Here is an 11,415-nt window from a genome sequence, read left to right as displayed (position 1 = left end):
CGACTCTCTCACACTCCGTATACACTTTGTTCTCCGCCTGCTGCTCTCAACACCAACCGTGAGACACGCACCCGCCGTGGGCTACCTGTGCGCACTGCGGCCGGGCCACGCGGGGGAGGGGTCGGACTCCTTCCCGTCATTAAGACTCTGAGGATCTGCGCTCGGTCCGGGCTCAGGAGGAGGACGCGCTGAGCTGCAGGAGGAAAAGAGAGAGAGTGAGAAGTTGGCTGATTTGAAACCAGGCGACCTGAACTGAGCTGTAAGTTTGTGAGCGGGTTAGAGGAGGAATAATTCGGAGTCCGATCTCGGCACACCTCGGTGTTCTGGATATTTACCTCCAGCTGGTCTTCAGTACAGAAGAATGGCGAGAGATTACGCAGCGCGCTGCCCGGGGTCTCCAGGGGGGAATGCCTGGATGGTGACAGCGGTGATCATCCTGACTGCTCAAGGTAAGAAGAACCGAACCGAGCTGTCTACCAGTAGAGGGTAACTCCCCTTGCTGTGCGTGCCCTGAATGACGGCTGATATCCGGACTTTCCAGGCGTGCAGCTCCACTCATGCTCCCTGTCACGTCTTTGTGTGTTCTGTCTGGCTGGTGTCTGACTGGCAGACCTGCTGTAAAAGTTTATGCTCCTGCCTCTCCCTCCGCTGGATCGCTGCTGGGTTTCAGTTTGGGTCTTGACAAGCGAGGTGTGGTGTGGTTTTTGTCCTAAATCCTTGCTGCCTCCGTCGGCAGGTGACTGCTCAGGAAACCTAATCCTCTCTGAGCCTCTACAAACCCTTCCGTGCACGGCTGACCTGCAGTCTGTGTTTACCTGCAGAGGGAGAAGCGTGTGCGGTCAAACGGGGCAGCTGCTGATTACTCCCCGTTAGAATAACGCTAGAAATCGATGCTGATTCTGCAGAGCAACAGGAAGATGGGGAGCCGCTTGGCCCCTGCGCTTCGTGTGGCCCTGCGATAGAAAAAAAAAAAAAAAAAAAAAAAAAAAATGCTTGCTTAGAGCCATCATAGAAAAACAGCTATAATAATTAATGAATTACAGGACCTACACAATCATAGTTGTAGAAATATGGCATGTCTGCTAAGAGCATATAAAAATACATCAACGTCAGCTGCACTATCCCAACACGAATAGTTCTGTAAAACAAAAAACGATGCAGATAAGAGGATTAGATCATATTGAAACGTTAAAAATTGTTTACACATGTTCACCAACAGGTGCTCTTCAGATGGATCAACATTGACCAACAGTATCAGCCGCATTCAACTCAGCTTTTCTGTAAACCGCACTCAGAAACAGTCAGAGATGTTACAAAGGAATACTGACGCCTTAATTCATCAGAATATCATTGTTCACGCCACAGTGAGCTTTTTAGATAAGATTACATGAAATTGGATTCATTTTAAATCATGTTGGCCCTCCTGGTGAAGATGTGTAAAATGCCTTAAAATATATTTTTTTATTGTTGTAGAAAAAACTCACACTGAAAAACCCCATGAAACCTTAAGAAAGTTCCTGTTTTTAGAGAAAAAAATATGACAACCATTTTGCTTAACTACACATCAAAATGGAAAAGACAAGAGGACATTGGTAAGGGAGGTAAAAAACAAACAAAATCAAAGAGAAGTGCAGTAAAAAGTGGAATCTTGGATCACCAAATCTATAAAACAGTAAGAATCTGGCTACATGCCTGTTGGTTGTTTGGGAAAGCTTGCATATCCCTAAACTCTACTGGGACTTAAAGTCAATGAAACTAAGGTTGAGCTTTTCAGCTTCAAACACTCCATGTGGGTCTGCTGTGAAATGTTGTTGTATGGCAAAGGATCTATGATGCCGTGGGCCTGGTTTTCTTCTAAAGAGAGAACCATCGACCACCAGATAAGAATCTGGTAGGACAGGGATCAAAATCACACATCCTTACTGACCAGCTGAAGAGATACTGAAAAAATCAGTTTGCAGCTGCATCAACAAAATGCTTCTGGTTGTGAATTGAGTATAAAATCAACACACATTTAGGACATTATTTTCCTGTTGGGTGCAAACTGCTAACTCTATCAAAGAACCTGCAGTGCAGTTTTCCTACATGGCCAATTATTGAATCCAAACAGTTTAAGCAAATGAGTTTGCATGTGTTCTTTTCCTTGGACAGAAAACTGCCATTTAAGACTGATCAGTGCATCTCGACTGAAACTAGTCAGATTCTCCATGTTTTCTCCACTTCCAGCTGCCAGCTGCAGTGTTTCTAACAGCAGCCGGTCGGGCTGTAGATATTGGCATAAGAATCTGTTTTCCTGTTCACCGTCAGCAGAAATCTGCCCCGACTGTTGTTACCACCGGGTGTAACTCGTATCATCTGTCAGAGCTGTCCCCAAATTGTCACAGAGGAAACAAAAGATAGGTCATATTGGAGCGGGGAAATGTGTCATCTCTCACGTTAACGCTCCTCAGAGACGTGCCTCAGAGATCAAAGCGGATGGGAGGGCAGGATATTCGAGGGCTGCGAGCCGCTGAGCCTCTGCTCTGCATTTAAGGAGCATCTGTGGCATGAGGAGCGACAGAAAACATTTTTCTTTCCTGGCTGAAGATTCGACCTCGCTGGGAAATTAGCTGTGCACCCATTCTTTCTCCTCATGTGTGTTTTATTTATTTTTTTGGTTGAAAATACAAGGGCTGTGAATTGGAGGGCTGTGATGTTCAGGAGCCCAGCGATATTTCTGCTGCAGGCTGGGCTGCACAGGTTGCTGGAAGGATGACAGCTGCTCAGCTGAGACGTTCGCTACATCCGGTTTGTTGGAGAGCTGTCAGATTATCGTGACAGCATCCCCACAGGTTATGATTTAATTTGAGTTTGCAACAACACAACTGTCTTGTTGGAGGAGGAAAAAAACCTCCACGCTCATATTTCGCCCAATACAGCTGGAGGAGCTGAAAGTGAACACAATGTTGGTTTTTCCCAGTTTATTCTGGCATGTTAAACCATTTTCAACTGAATTTTCTGTTGAAAACATTGTTTCCCAGCAGGTGTGGGACTGATATTCTTATCATTATAAGATACAAAACAAATGCTATAAGGTTTTGTTTCTGAGGTCTTAGCTATGATATATTTTGTTTTGAAACACTTGAATTAAAGCCACATGAATACAAATGAAAGTGAAACCATGCTATGAGTCTTCACCAGAGAAGCCATAATGTTGGATGAATTAGGCTAACCTTGAGTAAAAATGGGTTGAGTGGACCTCCTTCTGACGCAGTGATAATTAAGTCAGTTCAGGTGGCCCCTCTCCTCAGAGGCTCGGCTCTTTGGGCTCAATCCTGCTCTGAAATGTCAACGATGATGAGTCCCCTTCCCAGCTCGCTGGAGACGAACGGATGATTAGCTTATCACTTGGAGAGCAGGCGGCCGATGATTATCGCCCTTGCAGTGCCGCGGCCTGATTATCAAGAGTCATTAGTGACTCACAGTCTGCTTTGCATTACACGGGGTTTTTGTTTTGCATGTGGATGCATGTTTGTGATGCATTCCAGTACTGGTGAATGATGGTTTTCCCTCTGCTTGAGGACTTTGTCTGGAGCATATCTTTTTTTTCTGTGGATTAATGACTTCTGATTCTTACTACTTTATACGTGTTTTTTACACTATGTATAACTTAAATATGCTTTATGTTGTACAGCACTATGTGTCTGTGACAGGTGCTTTATCAATAAACTTTACTTACCTAATTGATGGTTGCTATGGCAGTTCTAGACCAAATTGGCCAGGGTGGGAGCAGTGTTTTTTCATGGGGGACACAGAACGAAAGAATGAAACAAAAAATGCAATACTTCATTGTTTCATATATTAGGTGAGCCACAGAGCCACTTGCAGCTCTGGAGCTGGAGGTTGCAGAGCCCTAATCTAGCAGATGAAAATTAATTTAGTATTGGTGTCTTTAATACAGGGGCCAGGACCAGTTCTACTGGCCCCTGTCTAGAACCGCCCCACTGAACAAAAGTGAACCTGGGGAGTTTCATTTCCAGTTAGCACACAAAAAAGGTGTTGGTTTGGTTAAATTGATTTATTCTAGGACACATAATCACAAAGTAAGATTACCTAATCTTTTTTGCTATCAAATAACAAAATACAATTAGGGGGAACCTGTTTAATAAATTTTTTTTGAGAAGCAGTTATGGCATTATAGACCATTTGTTGCAAAAAATCTAGTTTTAAAGACTCCAGACCTGACTGTGACGAGTCTGGAGTTCGGGCATCAGATCTCAAACTGATTATCAAGTTTCAGATAATCAGGATCAGAAGTAAAGGCAAGCTAAATGCAGATTTAGTTAATTCGTTTTGAATAAAACTGCAAATTGTTCAACTCAGCTCAAATCGGGAGGAAGACTGTAGACCATGTTTAATATAGTTTGTGCGTGATTTGAATTCATAACATGTACCAAGTCACTGACAGGAGATTTGGAGGACATGTATCTGATTAGACAATGCCTATTTCAGTCATTAGAGACCTGAGAGCTGTCTTAGACTTGTAAATAATGACTTTTGAATATCTCTGGAAAATTTATGTTTTTTTCATCTTTCTTCAAAAATATGTAAAGTCACTTTTAATGTGCTTCCTTAAGAGCAGAAAATGTTGCAAGGAGAGAAAAATCACAAAACAGTTGTCGAGTATACCGCTGGACGACATCCAGAAGATAAGATGGATTGATAAGTAAATAGAAATGCAGATCATTTTATTGCTTTAATTAAAATTCATAACCAAGCAAGGCTTTGGGAGACGCATCTATGAGCGGCCCGGTTACAGCTGACTTTTCTTCGCTACATGGTGCATCTGATTAACTCTTGGATGAAAACCTACCAACTGAAAAATTGCAATTTAAAGAATTTATGACAAAAAAAAACCCCAAAAAACTCAAGACACATTTGGAAAGATGTTCGATGGGCTCTTTATCAACCCTGACGAGCTCCACTCCACACCTCCCATGAACCACTTCACATCTCCTGTGGTTCAGCAATGCTGGCTTCATTTATGAAAGCTCATTTTTTGTGGGCAGTAGTTGCCTTGACTGAAGATTGATGATCAGCTAGACGCAGTCTACAATGAGGCTTTCTTTTCAGGAAATGTGTGACTCTCCTTCTGATCATACCCATGAGAACAAGCAATGCAGCTAATTAAGAAAAACTGTTCATACTAAGTTGATTTTTGTTTTGCTCTAATGAGTCATATTTGAAGCCTTTCACCCAGACAAATGCAGTATCAACATGTTTCTTGATTTGAGAAAAATGACTTTTTTCCCCTTAATTACAGCCTTTTCCTGCTAAATTGACAAACAATAATTGTGCTGAGTTTCTGTTCAGATTTGCCTTGGATTAATTTGGTTCTTGTGGTGGCTTTGATAATTAAACTGGTAATGACTTATTTGGGAGCTGTTTACACTTTTCCTCATTTCTTGTTTGTTTGTTTGTTGGGAAAAAGAGAACATATGCAAATGACCAAAGGTCAAAAAGAATGTAAAGATCATCACAGATAAAATGCATATTAGGAAGTTGTTTAAAAGTCTGCGAAGTGCTTGTTTAAGTTTAAATTTTTTTTAGGTGTTGTTCGACATCGCATTACAGGTGCACAATGGGATACATTAAATAGAAAAAAATAAATAAATATAAAATATGTATATATATAAAGTAAAATAATGATTTTTGGTGCAACTTCTGTCAGACAAGTCAACCCTGGAGTGAAACACATGTGAAAGTGTTGACCTCTACTAAGACACATTCCAAGCCTCCCATCTTGGGATGTCCCGTCAACCCGACCAGCACAACATACCTGACCAGTTCTTTTATTACTGCAAATGTTTCCTTTCTATGAGTCTTTAATTATAACGTTGGGCAATTAAAATAAAAATACATCATGCAAAGTCCAGCAAAAGGTTTCATGGATGCCTTTCTTATCGTTTGCTTTGCTGATCTCCAAACATTCTAGATGCCTATATTTCTTTGTCTTTGATATTCTTCTGGTGACAGATGGTTGTGTTTGCATGCTTCTTGCTGGTAGTCAGAGATGCATCTTCTGTGGTGGAGATATTTCCCAATGCTTTTTGTTGCACCAATGCGTGCCTTAGGTTTTTTTGTCTGTTCGCTCTGCTGGAATCAGGGTTAGGATTTTATGTTCTGTGCGGCTGCAGCTCGCTGAATGCCCATAAAGCAGCTTTTAATCCATCACTTTAGCCACCCCAAGTTGCTGAGAATCAGACTGTAGTTGGTCAGCAAATTTTCCTTACTTCCTTTTTATTATTATTTATTTAAGGGAACACGTAAGCAAATTCGAAATCAGACTCCTGGAAATAAACCATATCATGGCTAACACCTTGGCATCCCTTTGTGATTCTTCAGCAAACAGGTGTCAGAGGGACGAGGGATTACTTAGCAGAGCAACAGGAGCAAAGCCATGAATCACAATGGAGCTGATCTGAGGATGGCCAGAGGAAAGCTTCCAGTTTCTGCTGTAGGGGTTTAGTCAGCTTTCTGCATCATGAACACCTTTGCAGATGTCTGAAAAACACACAAACTCCCCTTTATTCTCCAGAAAGCTGCTCCCCTCTCTGGTTTTACTTTTACCTCCATGCAGGGTGGCAAAAACAAAACTTCCCGCGGGGCTTTCCAGGCTTTCAAACCCAGCTCATTCTTTTTATTTTGTCTTTCCTTTTATTCATCTCCTCTCACTCGCTCTGTCCCATTCTCTCCCTTCCTTTCTCTCAAATGCATTCTTCAGCTCAGGACCTGCTGCGAGCCAGCCGGGCTGGCTGCTGCTTCATCCCAGCTCCCGAGTGGAGGCCCCTTTGTTGGATCAGCTTTTGGAGGAATTAAAAGGGGTGCCAGCTGACCCCTCCCTCCCCGCTCCTCTCTCTGCTGCTCCCAGCTCCTCCAGCCTTCATTGTTTGGAAAGGAAAGTGATTCAGAAAGTGTGAAACTGTTTAGACAAGCATCTCTGCTCTGTCTGCTCGGAAAGTCGAGTCCTCCTTCTCCTCCTGTTCAGCTTCCACATCCTTCCCAGATCGAGTTTGCTGGTGACAAAATGGAAATAGCTTGAACCTTCTGTGTGGGTGTGCAGCAGTGGATCAGGCTACTATGTGACTCTGTGACATTTCCTGTTGTACCCATGTGGGCGATTTTAATAAGCGTAGTAACATTTGTTTGCTTCACTTGCATCATTATGAAGCCTTTAGGCAGGGCTTCCTTCTGCAGAGATAGGGTAAGAGCGACGCTTGAACTGGGAACCACAGGAGCCCAAGCTGATCCGTGTTTGCAGATTTACAACTTGGAATTTACATCCCGGCTAATCGTAGGTATAAAGGAAACATCCGGGTGATGTGCAAATGCTAATAAGAGACAACAATTTTAAATGTCAATGATTGGACCCAGCAGAGCTGATATTACTCATGCAGGAAGCAGACCTTTCTCACACCCATAGCATTTGCTTGTATTCAGTAGTATGTTGATATGAAATATTAGAGTAGGTGGAATAGAATTAGCTGAAATGATAGCATTAAACACTACAGCAATGTGATTAGAGCCAAAATTGAGTTCAATATGAATGTTCCCTGAGACAAAAAACATGTAAAAGTTGATCCAATTAGTTTTTTTTTTCATTCACTTTCTGTGCAGCGACTTGTATTAATACAGCATCTTGTAAAATACTTTTTACTCTTAGATTTGTCCCGTTACATCCATACTTTGTGTTTTATTGGGGTTTTATGTGATAGACGAACACAAAGTAGTGCATAAGTTTAAAATCTAAAAATGTTGTGCATTTATCCAGCCCCCTTTACTCTGATGCTCGTAAATAAAATCCAGCGCATCTGAAAATTCTTCTGAAAAAGAATTGAGACTGGGGTTGATGGTCACATTCCAGCAGGTCAACAACAAAGAATGGCGGAAAGCATATTCATGTGTCAGAATGGCCCAGTCAAAGTATAAACCTAAGTTATTTTGAGAATCTCTGGCAAGGCTTGAAAATCAATGTTTACAGATGCTTTCTATCCAGTCTGACTGACATTTAACAATTTAATGTAACTGGGCAAAAAAGACCTGGTCTGTCACATAAAACCCAAATAAAATACATTGACGTTTTTGGTTGCAGCGGAATTAAATATAAGAAAGCTGAGCAGGTGTGAATACTTTTGCAGTTTTGTTTGCATTCAAACTAATTTCTTAAAGTAGAATAATGTCCAGTCACTGAATACACAGCTGAGGGTTGCATACCATCCACTGATGCGCTCCTCAATTATAGAAACTCTACACATGCCAGTCTTGCATTAATCATGAGTGTATTAAAGTTGTGCCCATTTATGAAATATAAATCGGTCACTTGATTCCTGCAGAACTAACTGGTTCAGCTGAGGGTTTTCCCCAGAAAAATGGTACTTTATCTTTCAGAGTTTGTTGCTTGTGCTCTATAACAAAAAAAAGTTTACTAATAAATCTATCAAGCCATCAAAATTAATCTTTTTTTTTATCGTAAAACAAATTCAGTGTTATATTTTGTGATTAGAGGTGATCACATTGAGAGTGAAACCGCTTTCCTAGCTAAGGAAATTAGGATTCCGGAAGTCTCCGTGGTCTTTGTAGTTGGTTTCCTGTCCTGGCTCAGTATAAGCACTAGAAAGGTCAGCCATTGTCAATTGTCCTTAGTGACGATACTATATGTGAACCTTGATTGTTACTGCAGGAAGCAAATATTCGTCAAGATGAGGCCGGTCTGTGTGCTGTATCTTAGCTTGACTTGCTATTTATCCTCTTAACAATGTAAAAAGTCTCTAAATCTGAGATTGTGACTCTAGTTCACAGCCTTCTTCTTCAGCTGACTCATTCTGCCATTTTTAGTGCAGAACTCTGGTCAGGTCATGCCCACACTTTGATTTTCTTCTAGTTATGCCATAATTTAGTTGAATCGGATGAACGCTTGGGCTCAGTTTGATGCAGAAAAATAAAATCCCTCTTTATTGTCAGCTTTCTAGCTGACCCCGGGAGGTTTTCAGTCAAAACTCATTGTTATTTGGATTCCATTGTCTCAGTCATCTGAAAAAGTAATCCCTCAGCATGATGCTGCCACCACTAGATTACAATGTGTTTATGGTTTCCCTTTGATGCACAGTGAACATACATGGAATCGTGATTCAAAAGTTTGATTTTATCACAGGATTGCATTTCCTTGCATGGTTTTATCAGCTCATAACCAGGCCTGGAGGTTTTATTCATAAGAAATGACTTCTGTCTTGAAACTGCACTGACATATTGAGGATAATGGACATTGTTGTCACATGAAGACCCAATCACTACTCTTCAAAATTTGCTTTAGCTCCACTTGGCAGCCTCCCTGATTAGTTTCCATGTTTTGTCTTCTTATTTGTCTCTGAGAAAATTCCAGTCAGAATCAAAGGATGTTAACATACAAATGTATTAGTCAGGATTAAGAGACAAAACTATTTCCTCTGCATTTTAAAATAAAATACAACAAAAAAAAAAAAACTCTTCTGCTTACTGATTCCTTTGTATATTGAGATCACTTTGATACAAAATGTGATTTAAACTAACAGACAAAAATGAGCAAATGTCAGGAAAATCATACTAGGAAGGTGAACTTTATTTCAGGTCCTTCAGGTTCACTGTAGATGGTGAAAGTTGTGATCTCAGAAAGACTAAATGATGGAATTGAATCAAAAGGTGCTTGAGAAAAAGATTTTATGGGCGGACACACATAAGCAACCTAATTACTGCGCTTTCTTATTTTTTTTAACAATTCCTCTCCAACAGATGTTAGTTTTTTTTCAGGGTAAATATAAAGCTTTTGTCATTTTATAGAGGGAAGAAATGATAAAAATTATCCTGGTCATGTGTTAATAAATTACAATGACCTGGGTTTTAAACATTTTCTCTAAATACACATTGTAGACATGACAAGTTAAACAATGAAATGTCTTATTGTTGGTCAAATTTTGCTTATTCTGCTACAAAATTAAACATTTCCTCCAAGCAGCAACTGATAAAAGCTCAGGATTTTGCTTTAAGTAGATTTTAGATTGTTGAAACGAGGTATGAAAAGGTCTGACCAAATATCAACCCTTTTAACAAATGTTCATGACCACTTGGTGAGTCGATGTCGAGACAAAAAAAAAAGAAAAATGAAACTCAAGACCTTGCTGAAGTAACACAAGTAGAACATGGAAAGAATAGGAACTAAATTGATTTATCTGTGCCTCTGCTTCCTGAAATAGCTCGACTGTCCAGTTTCCTACATCCTGGAGACTGTTGGAAACAAGTTGTGGAGGTCAGCAGGTAATCAGCCATGTGAGTAGGAGTTGCCCTGTGTGTGCGGATGAAGTAAAACAGGGTAATAGATGAGCATTTCAGCTTCCTGCACTTACCCTGTCTTGCTCTGCTTCCTGGGCTTCTTTATCATTGTTTAAATTGGCTGCTTTGCCCTGCATGTGTGTGTTTTTGTGTGTCGATGGTAATAATCTTAATCAAGTGGATCCACTTTGACAGCATTATTTCTCATTTGCATGTACAACTCTATTTGACTGAATACTCTTCACATTTTCATGCAAGTCACACGCACATTAAAACAGAATACCAGTGTCATTTAAAGTTACAGCCCATTTCCCAACACATTTTCCCCCCATTTATTCTGCCATGCATGTCAGAAGTAATTAGATCATTTTTTTTGTCGTTTTTCAATAAACGGGCTGCGGTTATTTCAAACCTGAGTGCCAGTGAATGAATGTACTGGCAAACAAAGCAGATGCATGTAAGAAAAAAAAAAACGACATTGGCATGACAATTAAGTTGGTCAGGCTGCATGTTTCAGGACTTATTTCCTGGCACCAACTCACACATTTTCTGCGCCTGTCGGGTGAGTGACACGAAGCAGTCCACGTTTTTGTATTAACAAATGGGCATGGCTTCCTGTCAGCCTTCATTATGAGACGTGGAACTATTCTCAGCTGAAGTGAGGCCTAAATGTTGAAGAAATGGTACCAGACGTGGTACATTATATCAGCCCTCTTGGTTACAACATTTGGTTCATTTGTCTTTTTCTTTACTACTTCAGCGTATTACTTTCTTGCTTTGTTCTCTGGATTTTCTCATGATGGGCTTGTAAAAATGTGCAAAGATTTAACCATCCATCCAATTTTATATTCCTTCTCAACACCACAGGGTTGTGGAGGAGCATTGCATATCTTCATCTGTCAATAGGAGGGAGGTAGGGTACACCCTGAACTGGTTGCCGGGTCATCTCTAGGCAACCCAGAGACACACGACATAACAATGCATGCAAACTGTCACACCTAAAAGAATCCCTGCATGCAAGGGGAGACCATGCAAACTCAGCACAGGAAGGCCTTGGCCAGGATTCAAACCCAG

At 40.9% G+C, this 11,415-nt stretch overlaps 1 protein-coding gene across 6 annotated transcripts in view; it reads left to right on the top strand.

The window, feature by feature from the left end:
* Window positions 1-321: 321 nt before the first annotated feature.
* The window catches only part of pvrl2l (PVR cell adhesion molecule related 2 like), a 396,229-nt gene continuing 385,135 nt past the window's right edge, over window positions 322-11,415 (top strand). For 5 of the 6 annotated variants that reach the window (XM_047383829.1, XM_047383830.1, XM_047383828.1 and 2 more), the window contains exon 1: window positions 322-449. In XM_047383829.1, coding sequence (XP_047239785.1) covers window positions 362-449 — 88 coding nt within the window. In that variant the 5' untranslated portion in view covers window positions 322-361. The remainder of the gene's footprint in view (window positions 450-11,415) is intronic. The other variant, XM_047383826.1, reaches the window with a different exon arrangement.

This window comes from Girardinichthys multiradiatus, chromosome 13, assembly GCF_021462225.1.
Source record: "Girardinichthys multiradiatus isolate DD_20200921_A chromosome 13, DD_fGirMul_XY1, whole genome shotgun sequence".
Lineage (NCBI taxonomy): Eukaryota > Metazoa > Chordata > Actinopteri > Cyprinodontiformes > Goodeidae > Girardinichthys > Girardinichthys multiradiatus.
Note: the sequence above shows the minus strand (reverse complement) of the source record. Positions and strands in the feature narration are given on the sequence as shown.